Source organism: Symphodus melops (assembly GCF_947650265.1).
Source record: "Symphodus melops genome assembly, chromosome: 9".
NCBI classification, from domain to species: domain Eukaryota; kingdom Metazoa; phylum Chordata; class Actinopteri; order Labriformes; family Labridae; genus Symphodus; species Symphodus melops.
This window is the reverse complement of record NC_136699.1, coordinates 1,857,455-1,882,858: the sequence shown is the minus strand read 5'-3', so window position 1 is coordinate 1,882,858 and position 25,404 is coordinate 1,857,455. Positions and strand designations below refer to the sequence as shown.

Here is a 25,404-nt window from a genome sequence, read left to right as displayed (position 1 = left end):
CCTTGTACTTGTGGCGAATCCTCCTTCTCCAGCTGTTCAATGGCAGATCTGTATATTTCTGGAGTCCGCTCCAGTCCACAGATGTTAGGATCAGCACCCTGAAATTCAGTTCGAGAAATCAGACAATATCTGCAGAAGTACTCGGAAGAACTGAAATTTTCTGTAAAACCACCAATTGCGTGAGAGCCCAGGTTGTCTCCAGCAATGCAGTAGAGAGCTCCCTTTACTACAGGTTCATCTCCTATTGTTATCCCATTTTCCTCCAGTTGTTTCAGATCAGTAAGCAGTTCAGAAAAAACCTTGGCATGGCCAAACTCCTTAAAATCTTTCTCTCTACACAATAAAACCAGCTGCATGTGGTCAACATTTGATCGCACATGGGGGGGCATGTTGAGTAGAGAGAAGTACACAGCCAAAACCTTGTGCTTCTTTTTTGCAGAACCTAATGGGTTCACAACTTCGAACGCATCCTGGTATAAAACCAGCTTGAGACAGTTTGGGTTTTCCTGAAAAAATGTGTTTGACACAAACACCTTACCATCACAACTGTCAGAGAGAACATCTGTTTTGGAAACATCATTAGGATCCACTGACATGAGGCCCTGCCAAAAACCAGACTCCAGCATACCCTTTAAAGTGTCTAGCACAGGAATATAATAGGCACACCTCTCTGTCCTGTTCTCATCTCTGCCCAACAACACTTTTTTGGGCTCCACATATTTGAACATGTCTTTAAAGCTCTGGGCCCTTGAGTAAGCAGTTCTCATGGGCCCTCTGTGGCAAGCTGTAAACAAGTCAGATTGTTTAATTGTGTCACAGATTTTTACAATGTCTTCATCTGAAGCTGACATATCTTTTAGAAGTAAGTTAAGTTGATTCAAAGTATATGTCTGTCCCAACTCGTGTATATTCTGTATTTCTTCAACAATGTTTTGAATGGTAGACACTGGAAGAAGATGCTGTCCCTGCAGTTTTATGTAAAACATACATATATTTCTCAGATACAGGTCACTGAAATTAGACCCATCCCCAATAATGTTTTCAGCATCTGACATGCTGGCAGCTCCCTGTGTGCTAGCACTTGTAGTGGGACTCTCACACTGTGTATCTTTGGTTGATGGACAAATCACATTTTCTGACCAATGTCTGTGCTTTCTGGACATGTGAGAGGTAAAGGACGTTTTTGCAGTGAACACATTTTTGCATCCTCTCACTGGGCAAGCTACATGACGCCCTTCTGCTATGTGCTCCTTTAAGTGAGCGACCAACGATTTAGTTCCCTCACACTGGCGTTCGCAAAGTGAGATGGTGCATTTTAATGGCGCTAAAGTCGTATCCTGAGTAACTGTTGGTGTACTGCTGTGGTGACGATAGAAGTGCGACTTTAACGCGGTATATCCAGAAAACACCTGCTTACAACTTGTTCCAACACATTTGAAAACACGTCGGGGTTCATTGCGGTGCAGTTTGCAATGTAAAAGATAGGCTTTTACAGACGTAACGTTTTCTCCACATACATTACAGGAATACATATTCAACAGTCAAAAACACACAGAGCTTATATCCACAACACGAGCAGCGTAGTTAGCTAACCGGAGGCTTCAGCACAGACGGACCCGCTTTAGCTTGATGCTAAGCGGCTAACTACACAGCGCATTTTTTTTAAAGCAGTCAAACTGATTAAACGATTGCTAATAATTCACTCGGTCTCTTTAATTGGTGTTGCTGTACTTACCGAGGTGTACTGACGACAGGCTTTGGCTGGAAATCATAAAAAAGTCCAGACGCTGATGAAAGCTGCTCCTCTGGTGAAGACCGTGAACCGGAGTGTGTCAGAGGTTAACGTACGATGCGTCAGATGCGATGCGCTGATTGGCCCGTTTTGAATTTCAGGCGCGCTGTCAAAGAATGCACAGTCTGTCGAACGAACTGTAGGGGGGCATACGACTTCTACTCAGTTTAGATAGATAGATCAGATTAATGTTTTAAAACAAATGTGTGTGTGTGTGTGTATATATATATATAATACAAAAGTTCATATGAGAGTTATTTTCAAGATATGAATTTAAACAACATTTTAAAACATTTAAAGGCAAACTGTTGTCTTAGGATAGATATTGTTAATATAATTCATTGTAAAGGGAAATAAACAGGCTCTTCAACCATATGAAAAACAATGACAATTAGCATTGTAACAACAGAGAAATAATCTAAATAAAGTTAAAAATTAAAAATAAAGTTTTCAGTTGTTCGGTTATCAGCACAATAGTATAGTACAATAGTAGTTACAAACTGCATTCTTTATGAGAAATGAATGTAAAAACTGTAGTGTGACCTGTTATAAATATTAAAGTATGTTTCAGTGATCAGCACAACAGTACATACATTTAACTGTGAAATATTGTATTCTTTTCAAGAAATAAATGCAAAAATCACAGTATTGAATGTTATACATATTACGGCATTTTTCCATTAAAAAAAACTGTGCAAGAGTAGGGAAACGTATTTTTTCAAGAGAAAAAATGTAAAAAAACACAGTTTTTTCCTGATTAACTTATTTACGGTGATTCTGTGTTATATAAACAGTATCAAACTGTTTTTGAGATTTACAGATTTTTATTGTCACGATTGACAGTTTTTCACCGCAAAATTTACGAACATTTCTTACAGTGTAACAGTGCGTTTAAGATTAGATGTATGGCCTCTGTAGGTGTAAAGAGAGATGTGATTTGACCACGGTCAAGGTTTCCCAGAACTCTTTTTTTATGCAACATGACCTCTCCTCTATGCAGCTCTTTGTAAGAATAGCACCTTCATCATAAAAGCTTTACAGGACTTTACTGCTGTAGGTCAACGTGTGCAAACAAACCGGCGCTCTGTGATAAATCAACCGCAGTCAGACCACTGAAAATAATAAGTTATACATATACATATTCAGTGTGTTCAGGTGATTTCAGTGCGGAAAATTGTAATGTTTGAACAACACAACACAACATTTGAGCAAGATGTTGATTTATTGTTGAATTAAAGTTGAATTATTGAAAAAGTTTATAGACATGCTCGGAGCAGACGCTCAGGAAGAAAAGACGCTCGAGCGCGGCGCTTTTTACTCCAGGTGGCCGCTTTCTGCTGCTTTTTGTGAAAAAGACTTTCCCCCGACAGCTGCTGACTTTTCCTCCTCTGAAATACTTTTACATTTTCTTTTTCTAAGGGTGAGCAGATTTGTTTGTCAGTGTCTACTTTTTTCCATTTCATCAAGTTTTTAATGCATTTTTCTCGCCGTGCTCAGTCTGACGCCTCAAAACAGATTTAAAGGATGAAAGTGTTTGATTCTAATTGTTCAAATTGGCCATTTTAACATTTGTTGAACAAGCGACGAAGGAGACCATTTAAGAAGAGAACTAAGAGAAAATCTTTCCTAAAAACTTGCAGAATTGTCAGAAAAGTGTGAAATTACTTGTTGTTATCTCTAATCCAAACTGTCAATTCTCTCGATGTCATTTTGAGTTATATTTGAAAGAAGGTTGAGTTTTATGCAGTCTTTGAAATCCCCCGCTTTGCTCATTGATAGACTGAAACACTCTGATTTTCTCTCGCCTCTGAGGCATGCTTTGATGGTACAGCACATACAGTAAACGCTTCATGTATGACATGAGATCTTTGTAGCTCAGATGTGAGACCCGGGCCAAGTTCAGAGTATAGCTGCAGGGCCGGTTTTGACCTCGCAGAGAGACGGCAGGACTGCGATAGGTGAGGAATGTTTGGTGCCTCTCTCTGCAGGCTGTTCGCTCTGCACATGCTCGTGTCAGTTTGGTGGAGGGAGTGTCCAGACACTTTTTATAAAGAGGCTTGAGTTAGCCGAGTCTGAGTGCGCGCTGTCAAGTTGATTGGGTTGAAGCTCTTCGGCACACGTGGAGCAATAAATGATGAATAAATGATGAAGTGTTGGATCTGTTTTTTAAATCATTTCTAGAGGGACAACTTATTTATTTCTCTGCTGCAGACTTTGGCACACCGACCCCACGACTCAATGAGCTCGTCTTCGGGGGGCGCTGGAGGTGCAGTGTCCTCATCAAGGCTATAGTCCTCAGGCGGGCGGCCTGCATGTCCATCCCCACTCTCGCTCCCTGATTCCTGTCTCTATCCTCTCTCCTTTATCTGTAATAAAAATATAAATCTTTAAATGATCTCGTCTTCTTTCGGGTGCTTTTATGCCACGACTGACTCAAAACAAAAGCCGAGTTGAAAAATGGAGCTGCAGTTTCAGGAGGTTCACTTGAATCTTGCAGTCTGTTATTTTGGTTCGAGATTGAAACCTTCGTCTGCCAGATACTTTTTTTTTTAAGCTAAGTGGGAATCCCATGCTCATGAAATGCTGCCAAGTCGAGCAGAGACATTTGCTGTTAGGAGGGAGTTATAAAAGCAGTCCGGTGTGCAGAGCTGTTAAAACCATTTATATGCTTTAAAAAAGACATGTGAGAAGGATTGAGACTGTTCAACACATCATGTTGCAGCCTGAAATATGAACGTTAAACTGTTTTCCTGCCATGTGACACATCTGAAAGGCGTGTAATGTCTTAAATCCAATGAGCGCTCGTCCTGAATGCTCTCATTCACACGCTGCAGCCCGGCCCCTCGTCACAAGATCTCTAAATATAGAAGTGGACTTATTCGGCCCGCAACTCTTTGACTGCTCCGTGTGTCTGTGGGAGCAGATGTTTCAGATGCCAGTCCGCGGAGATCCCTCCATCCGTTTTTAGTCCGTGATCAACCTCCACGGCTTTACAGAGATACGACCTCCAGCATGTAAAAAGCTGCATTAATGCTTATACATGAAGTGTGTGTGTGTGTGTGTGTGTGTGGTGGAGCACTTAATCATGCAAAGACTAACTCTTCATTAATCCAATTTCTTAACAAAAGTGCAGCGTATGGTGAAGGGAAAAAACAGCAAGTGTCCCATATTTAGAGGTGCTATGGAAGCCTTTAGCAGGCGTCCATCTCGACTTTTTATTTTCTTTATTTTCCCGTCAATGATTTGACGCACCAGCAGAGAAAATGTTCCCTCCTCACGACTTGCAGGCCTGGTCCAGAATCACAAAGATGAACATTAAACTCGGAGCTAACACGTCACGATGGAATAATTCATGGATGCAGTTTGCAGGAGCCGATTCCTGACAACCCTATTTTTGACGTGATCAACGGTTCACCTTATTGACGCTAGCACGCTCGCTCCGGTCTCCTCGGTCTGACTCAGTTCAGCCCAGGGCGATCCACCATCACCGTCACCCTTCACATGACTTTGGTTCCCAGGCGGCTTTAAAAAATCTTTTTTCTATGCTTGGGGTCAGGTTGCCTCACGACCCACCGTTTTCATTAAATCTGATTTTATTGACATTATTGACTTGGAGGGTCCGCGCACAACCTCGGGCTAAACTGCTTCATCTTGCTGCATTCTTACCTGACAGAGACCTCAGGAGGCTTGATGGGCCTCTCTCTGAGCTGCGAGCTGAAGTTTGTGAGATTGCCTTTAGTTTACTTATTACAGTTCTTTCTAAAGAGAATCCTGAGTGTCTGAGAGAGGAAATTGAGAGCAAAGTTCAACTGACAAGTGATGATATAGTGAAACACTGGAGAAGTGGGAGGAGAGATTTGTAGGACGAGATACTTTGAGTCAGGACAGCTGACTTCAATCCCCTCAAACTTGCCTTTTTTCCCCCCACAAAGCGTGGATGAGATGTAAGACTCTGGCAGCGTGCCTGCACAAAATGTTCCTATATGTGAGACAAAAAAAACCAAACTGCATTCACTGTGTGCACCAATATCCTGCATGTACATGTGTGTGTAAGGAGCTGCGTGGCTGTTCAGTGAAGAAGCAAGCTTTGACACGATTTCATCCAACACGTGTTGACGTGTTTCTTTCAGCTTCTCCTCTAAAGTCCTTATCAGGAGAGAGAAAAGCCCCTCCAGTGTCAGCGGGAGCATGAAGAGCTTTTTGCAGACTTTGTGTTGAAGGAGAATGAATCAAATCATTATGGTGCTTTTTTTTCTTTGTAATTCCCCTCCAGATTGTGTTGACAGTAACCGCCCAGGTGCTGCTTTTGTTCAAACCCTCCTGGAGACTGGTGTCTGTGAAAAGCAGAGTCATGTATTAGACGCTCGCGCGGCGTCAGACAGATAACGACGGGAGAGAAAAACCAGGCCTCTTCAGCGTCAAAGAAATATTCAAACTAATCATGCGGAAGCAAAAAGTCTTTTATCAGAGACTGAAGCGAGGCGAGGCGAATTTATTTATGTGGCACTTTTCAACAACAAGGCGATTCAAAGTGCTTCACACGAGACATCAGAAGCATCATGACAGACGAAAGACGAGAAACATTAAAATAGAACATTTAAAAAAAATTATTAAAAATAAGCAAGCAAAAATAATTCAAATAAAATGACTTGAAGTAAGAATATAAAACGAGTTAAAAGTGACGGTGCAGATCGAAGGATTAAAGTCTTTATTAAAACAGTTTAGTTAAACAGGTGGGTCTTAAACCTGGGTTTAAAAACGCTGAGTGATTCAGCAGTTTTCTGGAAGTTTGTTCCAGATATGCGGAGAAACTGAAACGCTGCTTCTCCGGGTTTGGTTCTGACTCTGGGGGCAGACTGCAGACCTGGACCAGACCACCTGAGCGGTCTGGACGGTTTGTAGTTAATCAGGAGGTCACTCATGTATTCTGACCATAAACCATGAAGCGCTTTATAAACCGGCAGCAGGATTTTAAAGTAAAGTAAAGACAGACTGTGTCTCTATATCTGTGTTTTTGTTCATATCAGACTCACAGTATTGATTAAACTAGAGGAGGAGGAAGATACACTTCAGTAATCCCTGAGGACACACACACACACACACACACACACACACACACATGCAAACCCTGTTGATATGCACGATAGTGGTGGGATGTCGGAGTGAGGGGGCTGCACACAAATAAATGCTCAAGCAGTTTGGCGCCTGAAGGAGACCTCAGCACCTCGCCAGCTAGCGTAGCTTAGCGTAGCTTAGCGTAGGAACAAGCTAGTTCGGATGGGAGGGAAATTTGATTCACAGCAGAGGGTAGAAACAGAACACATGTATTTATTTGTTGGGGACGGTGCATATTAATGAACAGCTGTGAAAGATGACAGATTATAGCAGAAGAGCTGGTTTCCATCTGTTGGCCCTCGGCAGGTAACAGAGAAGTTGAAAAGAGGAAACACAACCTGATGTCAAACAGCCAAGATAAGAAAATGTAAACTGTTTAAAAGTTTAAAATAAAGAGCTGTAGTTGTGCTTGGTGATCTGGTACGACTACCACCCGACGCCCACCAACATCCATCGGGCCGTGTCGCCCGTCAACAACCGCCGTCCTCATTCATTCACAGCCTGCTCCGACCTTCACCTCAACGGCAAGGACGTGTAGAGAAGAGGAGGAATCCTTCCTGTGTCTTATCCCACATGCTCGTTCGTAAAGCGTCTCGAGATAACATTTGTTATGAATGAAAGAGCGATTGATTGAAGACTGCGTGTGAGAAAAATACAGAAATGTGTATCTGTTGCTCTGAGCCTTGAGCAGCTTGAACCTCGAGGTCAGAAGAGAGGACTCTGGGCAGAGCTGGACCACATCGACTTTGCTTTCTTCACAATTTGTCTGTTCCAGACTTCGGACGAGGAGAGCGGCTGTGTGCCAATTATTTTACTGGCTGTTTTTGGACTGCACTGAAAGGTTACCATGACATAAAACAAAAGGCTCAAATAGACTCAATAAAAGATCTGTGGGATAAAAATGTGTGTGTCCTGCAGTCTGTGTGAATTTTTCAGCTCTAAAAGTTTGTTTGGAGTAAAAACACTGAAATCTTGGATGAATAAATGTTTTTATGAATAAAGTGTCTGTGACTAACGCTGCCATCAGGCACAGGCAGTACTTCATTTTTCAGAGTTCAGTAAAGGCCTGGGGCAAACTGTGAATGTCACAATGAACATGGAGTGATTATCAGCTCCGAGTCGAGGTTCGGAGAATAAAGAGCTCGTCTGTTTAGTGAGCGGGCAGCAGCCAGCCAGCCGCCGGACAACGCTGGGATCAACCGTCCCAATTTATTCTTCTTATCCAGAGTCAGAGAAGAGAAAAAGTCTTCTCAAGGCTTCAGAAACCAGAAGACAAAAAAAAACGTGCTGAACTGAACTCAGGCTGAGAAGAAGAGGTGACGAGAGACAAATAATGGGTCGACCCTCCGAAACAGCAGCTGGCTCATTATCTACACAAGAGGGAACATGTCAGACGTGTTATAAGAGGAAGAAGTTGTGTCGTAGTCAACACCACACTAACCAACAACGAGCCGGGCGGCTGAAAAACTTTCTTTGAGTTTGAAAGTTTGAATGAAGTTGTTATGATTTGGGTTTTGTTAGTGTGTGCTCTTGTGTTGTTAGTTTCCCTGTTTGTCTTCTCCTCCTGTGCTCCCCTTCCCCCTTGATTGTCATTAGTTTCAGCTGCACACCCAGGTGTTGCTCGTCCCACTGCTCATCAGCTCCTGCTCTTAAACCGGCTCTCCACATGCAGCCGGCGCCAGATTATTGTCAACTCACCGTGGTAGCGTACCGCTAAATCAGGCTTCCCAGTATTTTGATGTTCCTCGTGATTTTCTCGTGCTTATCCTCTCCGTGTTTTCTCCTCGTCAGCTCCCCGTCCAGACTTACCTGCCCTCTCGTGTCCTGTCGTCTCATCATGTTCACTTTGGATTCACCTCACGCGTGCTGGATTTGGGATTTTGGATCGTCACCTGGATTGTTGTCTGCACTGCTCACCTCTGAGCTTGGACTCTCGCTCATTGTTATCACTAGTGTCACTACCCCCGTTTATAATAAATTGTTATTGGTTGGATTTTATCGATGTAATTGTTTCTTTATTGTTTTTATCTTTGCTTTGTAAAGTGACCATGAGAGTTTCGAAAGGTGTCTTTAAATATATATAGCAGGTGTTTGCAGGGTTTGTGGGTTTGGACTGGTCGTCTAATTTCACTGAGCGGGACAAAATGAGGGGACATGGGGGGGGGGGGGGGGGGGGGTCAAGCTCCTGTTGCCTCTATGTGTCTTTACATGTGTTTTTATATACAGTACATGTGAGTCACCTTTTGTCTGTGTGTATGTTATCGTGTGAAAATATGCATACACACATTCATGCAAAGAATGAAAGATCCGCTGCAGAGCACTCTGGGAACTGGAGGGGTTTTTCTAACACAAACACGCAGAGGGAAGGACCCCACTGACGCACTAATGCGGGTGCAGAGGGGTTAAAACAACAGCCGTGTGAATGCCCGGCACGCACACGGGGAAAATAACCCACAAATCCCACGGCAACCCCCCAAGCTCACTGTTTACAACGGCATGAAAAGCAGACGCCGCGCTCGGCTCAGGTTTCAGAGAGCCAGAGACTATTTCTGACCACGCTTTGACTGAAACTGAGAGGAGACGAGGAAAGCACGTCTCTGCTGGTGCACTTTTATAGATGTACGTTTGAGTAATACAACAAACATGTTCAGATATTGAGGATCCAGTTCTCCCGTCAGGACGAGGCAGAAGCGGGACAAAAAGATTCGACCCCTGCACAGCACCTTTAAAGAGCTCTTTATTCTGGGTCACTTTAATAAAGTTTGTTCCTGTCCTTCATTTACTTCCTTCTCTTTCCAGTTTCTTCATTTGATTATTTATTTCACCTGAAGTGTTGTTTCCTGTTTCAAAGCAAATGTCAACATTGCAATGTTAAATTAAAAAGCTCTGGAAAATTCCTCATGGTGCCCCCCTAGGATTAGTATAAAGGACAAATCTCATATAGTCCACAAATTAATTATTTTATTTCCATGTGATGTTTCAACACACAAATAAAACAGTATTAAAAAAAAAAAGAAGGAAGGAAGTAAAAAATAATAAATAATCAAAGCGAAGCTAATGAAGAGAGTAACGTACAGTCACTTTGCTTGGGTCATTCTGTACATGTGTCCTCATATTATCATTTGGAGTTTTAAAAATAAAAATCACACATAAATATTTTAAGACTTTACACAAGATCAAATCACTTTCCAAACATTTTCAGTGTTAATTGTGGTCACATGATCTCCTCCCTTTCAGTTTAAATCAGTGTCAGAGCTCCTCTTCATCATGTGTGTGAAGTGTGTTGTTGTATATCCACTCTGATCCTGTATTTGATCATGTCTATAAACCCCTCTATTTCAGCCCTGCTCAGAACAGGCTGTTTCTGTGTCTGTAGCTTTAAATATGTAAATGAGCTGTGTCTGACCACGCCCCCTCTCTGGAAGGGCTCGGGTGTACTCGCTGCTTTCTGGCTCCATGTCCTATTGTTTACGGTGAGAAGGCAGACTCAGAGGGCAGAACAAACACCTAGCTGTGGGAGTGTCACCCACCTGGGGGAGGGGCTACTGCCCTTTGTGATGTCATGAAGGGAACAGCTCCAAACGGCCTGTTTGAGCAGGCAGAAGACGGAGAGGATGGACTTTTCTCATCACTGGGGGGTTTGTAGACAGACTAGAGACACATGTTAGAGGGACATGGGGAAGGAGGATTTTACAGAATATGTGACCTTTGATGAGCGTAGTAGCGTTTTCATTTACCTGCATGCTTAGAACAGTTTACATCATCTCATGAACTCCTACCTTTTTTTTTAAAGTTTTGTAATGGTCGTTTTTGCCTTTATTGGAAAGGACAGCTGAAGAGAGACAGGAAATGTTGGGAAGAGAGAGCAGGGGTTGACATGCAGCAAAGGTCAATATTAAACCCTCGGCCGCTGTGACTGTAGCTTTGCACATATGGGTGCAGGAAATAACCGCTAGGCTATTGGTGCTCACGAGATCTTCAGCCAGCGCTGACTGGTTAAAAATCCATGCTGAAGACTTTCTCTTCTCTCAGGCTTTCCCTTCACATCTCTGTCTTTTATTAGAGGAGCGGAAACAAAACAAAAAAAGTGAATTCCATTCGTACACGATGTAAATGACAAATGCCCCAGGATGAGAGAAAGTTATAACAGGAACAGAATATATACGTACTGATGGCAGTGCACTCTCCTCGGGGGAGAGAAAGAAATGAAGAGGAAACCCGGTTTCTGTAAGTCAAATGTCACGCGACTCACTTCTCATCTTAGAAAAAGACGTGAACGCTTCTTTAACCTCAAATGACCTGAATGTTCGTACAGTTTTAAGAACACATTTAGAGATCCTTCAGTAGGCTCATTATAATTATCTTTTTAAAACAATAAATTACTTCTGACTTGTCTTCATTTCTCTGTTTGGATTTTGGATGACTGGCGGCCTGAGGCTTTCGCATAGTACTGTAGCTTTATATTTAAGAATTGGCACATACTGAATAACGCTGAATAATTTTAGCTTCAACCTCATGTAGAAAGTGAGCGTCCTGTATGAGGACGCAGTGAATTCACAGGCACCATCTCTCAGTCTCTCAGTCTCTTTGCTCTCACGTCAGTCTCATGCATTCATTGTGACGACTTTGATCCCGTGAGCGTTGATGTAGGTGAGGAGCACCCTGACCCGCCTCTCGATGACGTCGATCAGTTTGTCGATGCCCTGCCGGCCGCCTTGGCTCTCCCAGTACGTCTGGTCCATGAACAGGGACTGGAGGAGCTTCTCCCCCAGCTTCCTGCTCCTCAGCACGGACACGGCCTGCTCAGGAAGCCTGCGAGGACAGACAGCGAGTCATGAAAAATGTTGTTGCACATGTCTCAGGGCTGCAGAGAACATCTATATTCTTAATGCTCACTGCCCTTATATCAACCTGAACATGGTGATGCAGTCAAGTGTGTGTTCGCTGCAACTTTATCTTGGTTGTTTAGTAACACATAGCAAAGATTTTTGGCTTGTGACTGCAAACAACAACATGAGCTGTGCAGAAAAAGACGAAGAACCAGGACAAACGCCACGAAGTCTAGTAATCTCTTGCGCACCGCGTGTGTGGGTGCAATGCTACGCAACGAGGTAAACAAACTTCCAATAACTAACAAACGAGGACAAGCTGCAAGTTAGAACTTCTGGTATTTTGTTTTGAAATGTGAACAGCTTGCATGTGGGTGAAACATCCTGTCGAGGGGACAGATCCGCTCAGCAGGCTGGTTTCTGTTCAGCTGTGCAGCCAGCGCTCAGGTTTGGAGTTTTCATCAAGTTGTAATTCAACGAGAACAAGATTGATCAAGCCATGTTTGTCCTGAAAGCACTGAAGATGAGAAAGTATTGAGACTTAGCTGTGTTTTCCTAAAGCCACTCTTCACATATCAGTTTAAAGTGCGCTTCGAATAAAATGTCAAACATGGGTTTATTTCGTCTTCTCGGCGGTTAAAGGGGAACTTCAGATCTGACGCAGAAAGAGCTGTGAGTTCTGACATCTGGGATCTAAAACAGCTTCATTTACATTCATGTTGACTTTATGTCCGATGTGCGGCACAGATTAGAAGCTGAGGTTTTTAAAAAGGACCAAAGAGATTTATATTATGGAAAGACACCAAGCCACTCCTCCGTGATTTATTTATCAAAAGGTGACAGATCAAAAAAGGATGTTAACATGCTCCTGAACACACATCAACGTTGAGTTAACCAGATATAAATATTTACCAGGATTCCACTCTGCGGTGAAAGTTAAGATTTATTTTTGAGGTTTAGGAACAAAACAAAAAAACAACATTTGAACGTACTCTTTGATTCCTTCCAGGAGCCTGAAGTCCAGGTTGTCCTCATTCCGGTCGAAGAATCCCTTATTGTTGGTGAAGACCAGGTGTCTGGGGTCGTGACCTCTGCGGACGATGTTCGCCAGTTGTATGTTGTTTTGGACGACACATCCGGAGTGGCGTCCGAGTTCAACGCACAAATCCTCCTGCCGCGGCCTGAAGCCGCAGCAGCTCTGATCCAGACGCTGATGAATCTGACCACAGAAAAAAAACAACAAAGTTTACAATAAGAGTTTTGACATGTGACATTTATTTATTAATAGAAACGGAGAATCTAAAAGGTCTGACGGGAAAGAAAAAGAAAATCATTTTGGGGCTTTCAGTGCAGTCAGCACATATCCGGCTGAGTGATGACGGATGTCCAGAAGATTTCCTCTTTCGTGCCGCGGCCTGAGAATGAGGTCGAGGTCGAGAGACAACATCTATGACTGGAACATTGTCTGTTTATAGAGACGAATAAAAGCTGCCCTCAAACGGGACTCTCTGTCTTCTTGGGTCAATAAACTCACCACCTCCCTACGGAGTCTGCCTTCAAACGTGAAATCTGTTTTCCACTTCCTGTTTGGCCTGAATACTGATTGTTCCCCTGATTTTACTTTGAGATTACTCAGATCTCTGGACGGCCGACTGACATGACTTCACTCGGGACTTTCCTGAGCCTGCGTGGGAGTCACTGCAGCTTCACCCTCTTTGTGCTCAAATGTGACTGACGCGAGTTAGCGAGGTTGTAAACATTAAACGCAGCGATGTCTCTCTCAGGGTGAAGAGAGGACTCTTAAAGTCAACGTTACATGCCACTCACAGGCGTCTTTATGACACACTTTGGCGTCGGAGTGACACGTTTGGATGAGCTCTAAGGCAATGAAGCGTGACAGCTGAAATGCTTCCTGTCAATCGAGCCGACTCGCCTCTGAGCATGTTGTTTTGTAACACCTGATATCCAGAACAAAACCTTCACATTTCTCCAAGTGATTGTTTGACGTGCACATGATTCCAGGCTCAGCTGGGGACAATAAAGCAACTGAGAAGTAATGAACTCTTTACATCTGTTCGCTCATATCTTCCAATATTTGTTTTATATTCTCTTTTCATGTTTCAACACATTTCTTACGACGTACTTTGTGAACCTGAAATCAGAATAATAATGTGACACAATGGACCCAACAAAGTGTAAAGCGATATCCAAACTATTTCTTCTTCTCTTTCTACACTCTGCTCTTTTTTGCTCCGACACGACGAGAGGACGAATCAAAGAATCCCGCGGAGACGTGTCCTAAATGCTAACGTCTGATCAGAGATCCGGGCTACCCACACAGGAAACAAGACGCGCACTCAGCCAAGAGCAATACTTCTGAGAATATCCAACCTAGATCTTGTTTTACCAATAACAGCTGTAGGAGTGACACCATCATGTTTGCTGGAGTCATTACTAATCTCTTCAGTAAAGTCGGAGGATGCTGTTGTTGCACAAAGAGCGAAACCAAAGCACAGAAAGACACGTAGGAAGTTTTCAAACTTTAACCTGTAACAAGAAGTCAAACAGAGCCAGTTTGCTCCACTCGTAGTGATGAACTGTGGAGCAGCCAGAGTCGGGCTTCGGGCTGATGTTTTTGTGCCAACATCTCTGTTTCAGGGAGATCTGGTACTCCCCCCACGTTAACCTCAGGGTGGACGAGCCTGCAGCAAGGCCTTCTGGGTAGAGAGATGCATCCCATGACACCACTGGACAGGGCTGGCCGTCTGAAGAGGGAGGATAAACGGATTATATGATCAGGTTTCAGCAGCTGTTCTGTCTCAGTGAGTCTCTTTTAAAAAGCTATTTTTATCCAGGAGAAGCTTCAAACATCTGCACACATTTATTCCACCGTGGATTTCAATTTGGATCATAATTATTAACTGTAATTAGTTAAATGATGTCTCAAGGTATGTTCACATGTTTTCTCTGCAACTAAAAGCAGATCATGTTTCACAATGCACAGTCCAAGCTCACTATTGAAGCTACTTTAAAAATCATTTTCACCGTTTTTACAGAATTTATTGTTAATTAGAGAATGATGAAACAAAAATAAATAAAAACATAAGACATCCAGAAATTCTCTGATGTTTTCTTCTCTGACACATGTAAAAAACAAAACAAAAAAAACAATCTAATTTTCCCTTTTTGCAGGTTGGAATAAAATCTGTCACCTGCTGTTAAAAACCTTCGCAGTTGATTCTTGCACCCTCGGGAAGAGCTCATTATAAAGTTCTTCTGCCTTTCTCAAAATGAAAGCAAAGTTAGAGATCTTTAAATTTGTTTCATGCCCTCCTCTTGTACTTTTTATTTCATGTGATTTTAGGATATTAAAGAGACACTGACGTCACTGAAGACTGAATATGAGAGGATTTGAGGGCCGTGTCCCACCGTGACCCTGAGTGAAAAGGTCAGCTGTAGGTCAAACGAGGACTGCCTTCAGTCTCATGGCTCTTTGGACACTGTTTGATATCTGATGATATAGCAAAGTCACACACATATTTTGCACTTTGAATGCCTCTTGTGTTTTTTTTAATATCTGGACTTATCGACTATTTTTCCATCAGTTTTTCAGCCCTGACTCGTGTGGTGATGGAAACATAAAAATGTGAATAAACAGTTCCTGCCAGTGGCTTTCAACAATGCTATACACAACAACCTTAATTAGAGCCATGATTTAATGGAGGATTCTCTCATTTGTGACATCCAGTGAGTCGGGGATTTGTGCAGGATGAGGGGATAAAGGGGATTTTGATTACTTTTGTTGACTTTGTTTCTCACCTATAGCTGTGAAGATTCCCTGAACAGGGGGAGATGATGATGTTTCAATATAGTTCTCAGGAGAAATGAGTGTAGCACCTGTGGTGTTTGTAATGCAGTTTGCCATTTTAATAAAAAACAAGTCTGAGCAAGAAAACTAAATAATTAAGTTAGAAAATATGACTTATCTCCCAGAAATAAACTTCCCCACCTCTCGAGATTTACTAAGCACTGAATTCAAAAGCTGCAGGCACTTGTTTCCTTATTTATTGACTGAAACGGTGTCAATCCTCCTGCCACTGTTCTGTTGACATACCGTGGAAGAAGCTGAACTTCCTGCTCACAGCCGGTAACGTCCTGTTGAGCCCCAGCACCCGGTCCAGATGGAAAGCGAAGACCTCCGTGTTGTCCACGGGGCTTTTGATCACACCACACTGCCCTCCACACACATCGAGTCTTCCTGAGAGTTTTTGGTCGGATCCTGAATCACTAGTCTCCCCCTGAAACATCAGAAGTGACGGAGACTCCGCTTGGGAAACTTCTTTGATGCGCAAAACTTTGGCATCCGCGAGAAAGCGCATGGCGCTCACGTCCTGCGAACTGAGCCATGGCGGTGACGTCTGGCTGTAAATTCGGATAGAACTAACACGAGTGTCTGCAAAGTTTGAGTTGTGTATTGAATCCAAAGATTTATAATCAACATTCAGGGTTTCTCCCCAGGAAGTGTCGAAGTTGCTCTTGACTTGTCCCGCGTCCTGCTCCAAAATAGGAAGTTTGTTCTGCGTAAAAGCTGAACTCGCCGTGTTATTCCTCCTTAATTTCCTCCTGAGTTTTGGTCTGATTGTACCCCGGATATTGGCTGGTTTCAGCCGCTTAGTCTTTAGCGTTATGTACACTACATTAGACCTTGTTGGGACAGAGTCTAGCAGCGCATCACTAGTTTCTAAGTTGTACAATCCACGGGTGTGTCGGTACTTGTCCTTGTCAGTCCTTCTCTCCTGCTCTTGCTGCGAGTACCCAAATTCCGAGACTACAAAAAACAAATAGATAACACAAATAATCCCAATGATCAAAGTCCTTTTGGTAAGAGGGCATCTCCGAAAGCTGCCGGTCAATCTCAGGAAAGGGAAGCAGAGCCAGCTGAAGCGAGACTGCCCCATTAGAACTAATGATGTGATCATGGTTGAGTGTCTTTATAGCGCCAAACTCAAACCAGGAGGAGCGCTCAACATCGGAAAACTCATTTTGGGAAGGGAGGATTTATGGCCACATTGTGCACACAGATAAGTGAGCAGGGGATGGACAGGCTGGGAAACAACCCTCCAATCCAGCATGGGGGAGGGGGAGGGGGGTGGAGGGTTGATTTTGTTTAACTTTCCTTTTCCTGATAAATTCCAAATAGTTAAACACATTTCCAGAACCGTGACACCGAGAACATCAATTAAACACCTCTGGAAAAATAACTTCTTTATAAATGTATAAAAGTACGAGGCCACTCAACACTGGTTTACACTTGTTTATTATATTCTTGGATAACCTCTCATCGGCCTATCCAATGAAAGTGTTTTTAAAAGCATCGTGATGCTGTAGCTTTAATGGACAAATTATCAAAATAAACAGCCCTATAGTTTGTGTATTTAACACCTGAATAAATGTCAATACTGAGGTTAGAGGTGAAGGCGATAAATCACTTGATCCATTAGACATCCGCGAGTTTAAGGCGACATCTGCTGGTCAATTTACGCATTAATAATTAACTTAACGTGTTACAGGCTCATTAGAATATTATAGGAGTGAAGAGACAGAGAGAAGGACACAGTTTCTCTAAGAGCAGGGAAGACATGACTCATCCTGTTGGCAGGAAATGTCAGCACAGACAGGATTTCCTGACCTGAATATAAATAGGTTTCCCTGAGAGCTCCAGGTCCAGGTGATCTGAGTCAGACTGGTTGATTCCTTTAAGACCAAGGGAGACAGAACTGAGGCTATCAGGAGAAGCAATGGGCAATGACGTCACATAAGTGTCTACATGAATGCTGCAGAGAAAAGTCAAGGAGGTCCTGAGCAGCGGGATTGTTTGGGTGGCACGTCTAATTATTTTAATGCTACAAATAATTAGCATTATTGTAGCTACTTTCTCTTTCGATACAAAACAAAACATCAGCTGTGAGAATAATAAAAAAACAATAACTAACTGGCCTGTTCGTTCAACGTTACTATGGAAACAGCACATCTGCCAACTTTCATTTTCATCCTCCATGTGACACAACAGGCCTGTAGCATCCTCACTGTTGGTAGCATTAGCAGCCTTTTGTTATAGCTACAAACTAAAGGATTTATTTTTTCCACTTATCGTTTGTCTTCAGTCTCATTTTGTAAAAGTGGGAGAATCGTATCTTGAGTTTAGTAAATCGTTACATCCCTACAATGCCATCAACTTTGAATTGCCCTCCCCCAGGTGACAAATAAAGTTTTTTTTAAATTGAATTAGACCAGATCATAAATATAAATCCATATCACTGTAATGACATTCCATAAATTCTTTATCACAACATTATGGAGGGTTTACTGAGGGCTTAGGAGTTTAAATCCACCAACATGGCAGACATGGATAGTGTATGAATACAATTAATGAATATGTTACTGTAAGGTGGTCACGTGTCATGATTGGTTAAACTTTGTCATATCAAAGACACAAAACACCTGGCAGAATGAAGATTACCTTTTATTTCTTTTACATTTAATGGTGATAATATTCAAAAACATTTTTCCATCACCATTCAAAGCCCTCGTGCACTCACTCACACTCACGCACTCACGCGCCTGACGTCAGTTTAATCCATACAGTTTTATCATGCATTCACGTGCTGGGGAAATTATCGGAAAATGTAGATTCCTGCTGTGAAAACTGTGTTGAGGGTTCCCCAAAAAATGAAAATAAAACCTTTGGGACGGTGGTTTAAATTCAGTCTTGTGTTTTATGACTTACTTTAAGTTATATTAAGCCGAAACATGGTTGACCAGTTAATTTAAAGACATATTTTTAGGATAGGATTTTAATTAATTTAGGTATGCTAATTTCTTAATAGTTAGACTATGCAGTGACTATTCAGGATGAAACTGTTAGCTGCCGCTCACGCAAAGTGATGGGATTTCGTTCTGGCTGATAAAAAAAGGATAAATCTCGTTTTTCATAACGATTCAATATTTCTACTTGAGGTCCGTGAACGCACCGAAGTCGCATGAAAAGACTTCCTAACTTTGGGAACCCTGAACATCTGAGCAGCACGTGAGCGCAGGAATGGTGCCTCGGCTTTAAGGCTTGAATAGTGTTTCATTCTCCTCTCGCTCATGTCTATTCGCTGCAGCCTCGATGCGTCCGGCTCGTTGATTGGATGATTGATCGCACCTGGATGAGAGAAACCCCGCAACCCTGAAGACACGCACGCGGGCCTGCTGCTGGGTTTTTTTTTGTTTTAAACACAAGGAACCGGCGACATCAAAGAAAAAACAAGTGTTTGATTTTTAAAATGCTTGAAGCAAATTCCTTCTCTTTGCTTTTATTCTTCTTAGCGTTTTTGATTGTGAGCTGTCAGGGCACCGAAAATGGAACTGAAGAAGGTAAGTAAAGGCTGAAAGTGGAGTCTTTGTATGGGGAGATTTTGTTTTATTAAAATAATGTTTGTTTGTGTCGCTTTACTTTATTTCAGATGTCAACAATATTGTATCTGGCGAAATGGGGCTATTTAATCACACCATTAACTCCACCAATATGACTCACTTTGCTTATGGAATCACTGCTAATGTGGTTGCTGTGTTGCTGTATGGAAGCAACCTGGTTCCTGTCAAAAGAATAGAGACAGGAGATGGTGAGCACGTGACTCTTTTCTGCTCAGATTTGACACTGCGTGACATATCTCTATCGTTGTGGTATTTATGACTGTGGATTTTTCCTCTCTTCTGTCCACAGGTATGTTTTTCCAGTGGGTCACCTGTGCAGCGATTTGGGTCGTCGCCATGCTCGGAGACTTGATGCTTCAGTCACCCAAGTTCCATCCTTTCGCCATGCTCGGCGGCTTCATCTGGGCCACAGGTTGGACCCTTCAGTCATTCCCAGGGCTCTTTGTGGTTTAGCTCAGGTCGCTTTCAGGAGGATTAAGTTTTCTCGGAGAGTGCAGCAGCTGGATGCTGCGATGCAGAAGTTGGGATTTAAAGGATCCCATTTAAAAGCTCTGCTGCTGTCCAACTTCAAAAACACGACGCTGATTCTGTTTCTCAGAGATATGAGACGAGCTTTGAGGACATTGATGTTTCCTAGTTTTATATTTCACATACTCTACTTTCACACTGCTGCCTGTCAGTGCACCTCACCTGTGTTTGTGCCATAGATGATACGAACTGTGCGCCTGTAGTCCATCTACTTGACGTGACTTGAGTTTAAAATGATCAGGAATAAGAAGCATTTCAATCGTGCTCTTCTAAGCTACCAACACCAGGTCACTTATTATTATTTTTATGAGGTCACATGATGTCACAGGGTCTGTCTTGCTGTTGTGAGATGATGTCACATTAACGTAGCGGTTTTCTGCCTCTGTGTCAGGACCTAAAAGTGGTTAAAGGAGCCATTTTCAGTGGGTTGAACAGAAACATCAAAACGTCTCTGTGAAGCCCCTTTTTAAAAAAAAATTTTTATTTATTTATTTTGACCACGTTTGTTTTGTTCGGTCTCTTTGTTTTCCAAACGGCATCATTATCCATCAGATGAATCTGATCGGTTGATAAATGTCAGAAACGTGGGTCGATGTGTCTCATTATGGAGATGTTGGGTCCTCAGGCTAATCCATAATGAGAAGTGCTGAATTAAAGAAGGACATGGTGTACAGCCGTGTTAAAGCTCCTGGTTAGGAAACCGACCTGATATCGACACTGATGCCTCCGTGTGACCACAGAAGCAAAGGAGACCTGAGATTAAAGTCAGATCTTCTTGGTGTTGTTTGTCATCTCTGCTGCGGGCTCGGTGTCAGAAGAGACGACGAACAACATGCTGCTCGATCTGCCTAAAAAAAGTTCCTCACAAAAAACTGAGCATTATATTTTTTGACAGAAATATGGCAGAACAAGATCAGCTAAGAGAAACATTCTCCCTTTTTCACTGACGCAGTTTGTCGAACTCGACAGAACCAGGAAGTTCTTCACAATTAGCTTAAAAAGAGCGATTTGTAACTCCAGACTGGAGCGCCTACTGTCTCTGGTCCAAACAAATCCAGACCCTTCAGGAGCAGAATCTAAAGTTAGCATGAGGACATGCTGGCTGCTGCATTGTTGACAGAGAAGCTTCAACACTTCTTTTTTTGAGTCTTTGTGGAAGATTTTCACCCGGGCCGGTAACGCACGTGACGCTCTGCGGTCTTTTATCTCCGAGCGTACTCACTCACTTCTCTCCCGCCTTTCTCTCTTCCTGCAGGGAATGTTCTCGTTGTTCCGATCGTCAAAGCGGTCGGCCTGAGTCTTGGAGTTTTGATTTGGGGATCCTCCAGTTTGTTGATGGGCTGGGCCAGTACGAGGTAAGAGGAACATAATGCTTTTATTTTGTTGACTGTTGAAACAGAACTTGGTCAGGCCCTGTGGTGCTAAATGTAGTGTTATAAGTAGGAGGGGGGCTGGTTGATGTTTTGAGTGTTTTTCTGTTTGTTCTTCACAGATTTGGCTGGTTTGGGATTAATGCTCAGGATGTCTCCCGGCCTGTGTTAAATTATTGCGGCGCGGCGCTGTGTCTGCTCAGGTACAGAACGCCTCCCGCTCTCCCAGCAGCAGTTCAGCAGCTCTCCTTTATTTTCACTTCAGTGTCCAGTAACAAACACGACTCTCGTTGTCTTCTCCAGCGGCCTCATCTTTTTCTTTGTGAAATCAGACGTGGATCTGCACAACACGTCGGAGACCATCCCCTTACTTATCGACAGAGTAAGTCCATCGATTGGTTGGTTGATTTTAATGTTTGACCTCGCGCTCGACGCGTATCTAACTGAACCGTTCTTCTCCGTAGGAGGATCAGTTCCTGCCACTCGGTCTCTCAAAAGTGAGTCGACTTCTTCTTCTCTTCGACTGTTTTTTTTTTTTTATGAGACTGTAAAAAGCCTCCATGTTGACACGCTGTCTCTCTCTCTCTCTGCAGAGACCCATCTCAGGCATCAACGGGCCGAGCTCGACGCCGTTCTGGATCGACATAATCGGAACTAAGACCAGGCGGTTCATGTGAGCTCAACAGATTAGCAGTCAGTGAGCTGTGTGTGTACAAATACTGAGCAGTCAAGTAGACAAGGAAGGGTTTATGTAACGTTGACTTTGATTTTAAATAATCAATAGAAATGCTCCATGAGGGAGAAATGCAGAGATCTTTGAAATGAAGCCTCAGGGTTCCACTCGAGGCCTTTGGATCCCGGCTGCAGCACATCTCGGTGTTGATTTCTGAAAGCATAATTTCATGATAAATAAAACACTTTGATATCATTAGTGAGATTAGTTGTACCAGCAACGTGATGAAAAAATCATGAGGTGATGGAAGCAGGCAATTAAACCGGGAGAAATAAACACGAGGAGATGAATTCTGCAGACCTGCTGACAGAGGTCAGTCTTCACTGTGTTCCCCACACACAGCGCACAGTAAATCCCTCTTCATTAGAGGTGTGTGTGTGTGTGTGTGTGTGTGTGTGTGTGTGTGTGTGTGTGTGTGTGTGTGTGTGTGTGTGTGTGTGTGTGTGTGTGTGTGTGTGTGTGTGTGTGTGTGTGTGTGTGTGTGTGTGTGTGTGTGTGTGTGTGTGTGTGTGTGTGTGTGTGTGTGTGTGTGTGTGTGTGTGTGTGTGTGTGTGTGTGTGTGTGTGTGTGTGTGTGTGTGTGTGTGTGTGTTGTAAATGAAACGGACTCCACTTGATGTCAGCGGCGGTTTTCAAACCCGTCCGTCACTCGGCTTGTCTTTGCAGCGGCTGCATGCTGGCCGTGTTCTCCGGCCTGCTCTACGGCTCCTCCTTCACTCCCATCCTCTACATCAAGGCTCGCTCCTCGTGCACCGACTGCATCTTCAAAGGAGCCAGCGCGTTCGGTGAGTTTCGTCGGACCGTTTCAAGCTTTCTGCCTCGTCGTCTTCAAATGTTGCCCTGATGATTCTGAACGCACGGCTCACTGTTTTTAACGGTTCTTCTGTCTTGTGCGATGCTCCCCCCCCCCCCCCCCCCGGAGTCAGTAAATTATATTTAATCACATCTAATAAGACTTCTTGAAGCTCGGTGTATGAATAACTCAGGCTCCTGCAGAGAGCAGCTTTAATATCCTCCTGCTGCTCTGATGTGTCTCTTAAGCTCTCGCTGTTCTTGACGTCATCGTGTGAACCTGACCTGCACGTGATCGATCGAACCTTCAGGAGAATTCGCTGCCTGCTTTAAATCTTGTTTTTCCCCTCTCAGACCTGGACTACGTGTACGCACAGTGCTCTGGTATTTTTGTGGCGAGCACCGTGTACTTTGCCATCTACTGTGCCGCCATGAGGAACAGGCCCAGAGTCTACTCCAGGGCCATCCTGCCAGGTAACTCGCCCACTCCCTCACCTGGATCCACTCGTGACATAATAATAATGACCTGCTGTGAAGTTTCCTGAATGTGTGAACGTGCTGAACGTGTGAGAGCACGACACGACTCGAGTTTATCTGCTTTACGCTCAGTTTGCAGAGAATTATTTAGAAGTTTAATGTCATTAAAGTAGTTTCTACCTGACAGAGGTTGACCCCCCCTCATATGACCTGATTTGAGAAAAGAATTGCCCGTGACGATCCCAACATACAACGGTGTTCATTTCCTCTCACATTTCTCAGATTCTGGATTTCCTGTCCGACTCTAAGACGTCTTTCAGGCGGGGGAATAATCATTCACATGAAACGGCCTGAACAGAAAATCTGTTAATGCCTAACTTCAGACCTGAACTTGTGATGAGGGTGCAGCCAGACTTGACTTATTCAATGGGCCAGAAGCCAAAAAAAAAGAAAAGTGCCGGCTTAGAGCGAGCGTGCAGGACGTGCACGTCATTCACTACACTAAAGAATAATGAGAGTACATGCAGAAGCTTCCTTTAGCTGTGTGTGTGTGAACACATCCACCTGGGGGAGGTGTGTGTGTGTGTGTGTGTGTCTGGACTGCTGGAGGCAAACATCAGACCCACAGCCTGGCAGGCACAGTGAGCCTTTAGATCAGTCCTCTGCTTTAACAGCTGGCTCTGCATCTTCCTCTTAACTCCCGTTTTTAAAGACGCTGAAAAGACAAACTGGATCTGTGTGTGTGTGATTGTCACGGTTCACATTTCACGCCGCTGTCTGAACACGTTTCACGGACACGCTGTGGTTTCTGTCTGCTCCTCAGGTATCTTGTCGGGTGTGATGTGGGGACTGGCGACGTACTGTTGGTTCTTGGCCAATAACTACCTGAGTGCAGTCATTACCTTCCCTATCGTCACAGCGGTAAGTACTGTACGCCGTGCTGTCGGCGTGACTCGTCTTTTATCAGAGCGACTCCAATTAACACTTTGCTCACACCGGCCAGCTGCACTGAAGGACGTATTGTCCCCCGCTGCTGCACTGTGTCCCTGCAATCACATCCCGCGTCTGCACATACATGAGCGCTCCTTGGAGTCGTGTTAGTCGGATCCAGCCTCAGTGTGCGGGGTCGTCGTCTGACTCCACGGATTGTTTCAGTGACGTCACAAAGAAGAGCGAGTTCACAGTTTGAGAACGAAGCGTCAGTAAATAAAATGTGCGTGTTTGTTGCTTTAAATTAGGACGCACCTTGTTTTTCTTGTGTGTAGCTCTCAGACCTGAACTCGTCGGTGTAACGAGTCACAATACTGAACTTAAGCTTTTTACCTTTTCAGTTTAAAATTGTATTGTACAAAAATCACATTAATCTTTCGGAGAAAAGATGCTTCATACCAGATTATAGCAGTTTGCTCACTTCCATCTGCAGGACACCACAGAATACACACACACAATAAAACACATCCGTTCACATCACAGTGCACGTGTGCAAAGACGCGAGACGCCACACAAAAGCTAAAACATGTAAGATAAACGTTTGCACCGTTACATTGGGAGTCGGAGCTCGTGGATTAGACGACGCAGATGCAGCACAAAACGTGGGCTCAGAGTCGGACAGGAAACGGCCTCACTGGCGTTCACACGATGGAAGGTTGTGATTATTGGTAAATCTAAAAGGAGCAGCTGGACATCAGGAGGACAAAGTGAATGCTGCTGATTGTGATGTTGGCTCTCTGCAGGGATACGGTCTGGTTGCAGCACTGTGGGGATGTTTGGTGTTTAAAGAGATCAAGGTGAGGATCACTTCCTGTTTCATCTTTCATTTTAAAGCGTGCAGACGATGTTTTAGCATTTAGCATAAATTAACGCTGGCGTTGACCACGTCTGTCTCCCTCAGGGCTTGTCCAACTGCTTCGTCTTCCTGCTGGCGTCCTTCGTCGTCCTCACCGGCTCCTTGCTGACGGCCATCTCCAAACTTTAATGTTTGAATGTGTTCTTCACCGTTCTTCTTTTCTCGTTCTGGAAAAGGAAAACGCCCTCGGCTGTTTAAAAACTGTCAGACTGTGTCGTTGAAACTGAATGTAAGTGCCTTTTGCTTTGAAGCAGAGCGGGGGGGTTAAAACCCCGGACGGACCCTCGTGCCCCCCCCCCCCCCCCCCCCCCTGCTGTGATCTCTGTATTTGTAAGTTTCATAACGTGTCACTGTTTCAACGCGTGTGTTGTTCTAATAATTTAATTTATTTGTTTTAAGAATATATTTTGTCACATGATCTGTGTTCGGCTGCTACTAACGGTG

The 25,404-nt window shown here is 43.6% G+C and overlaps 2 protein-coding genes across 2 annotated transcripts; one reads left to right on the top strand and one right to left on the bottom strand.

The window, feature by feature from the left end:
• Window positions 1-9,751: 9,751 nt before the first annotated feature.
• Window positions 9,752-16,811, bottom strand: gask1b (golgi associated kinase 1B). Its single transcript, XM_079352979.1, has 4 exons — window positions 15,851-16,811; window positions 14,284-14,501; window positions 12,729-12,955; window positions 9,752-11,719 (listed from the first exon to the last, which is right to left on the bottom strand). Exons 1-4 carry the CDS (start codon window positions 16,713-16,715, stop codon window positions 11,512-11,514), a joined length of 1,518 nt encoding a protein of 505 aa, XP_079209105.1. The 5' UTR covers window positions 16,716-16,811; the 3' UTR covers window positions 9,752-11,511.
• Window positions 16,812-18,878: 2,067 nt separating this feature from the next.
• Window positions 18,879-25,190, top strand: LOC306828832 (transmembrane protein 144-like). Its single transcript, XM_079351530.1, has 13 exons — window positions 18,879-19,155; window positions 19,245-19,403; window positions 19,505-19,627; window positions 20,999-21,098; window positions 21,236-21,316; window positions 21,417-21,495; window positions 21,578-21,610; window positions 21,707-21,786; window positions 22,512-22,630; window positions 22,992-23,111; window positions 23,938-24,035; window positions 24,848-24,901; window positions 25,006-25,190. Exons 1-13 carry the CDS (start codon window positions 19,065-19,067, stop codon window positions 25,087-25,089), a joined length of 1,221 nt encoding a protein of 406 aa, XP_079207656.1. The 5' UTR covers window positions 18,879-19,064; the 3' UTR covers window positions 25,090-25,190.
• The last annotated feature ends 214 nt before the right edge of the window (window positions 25,191-25,404 follow it).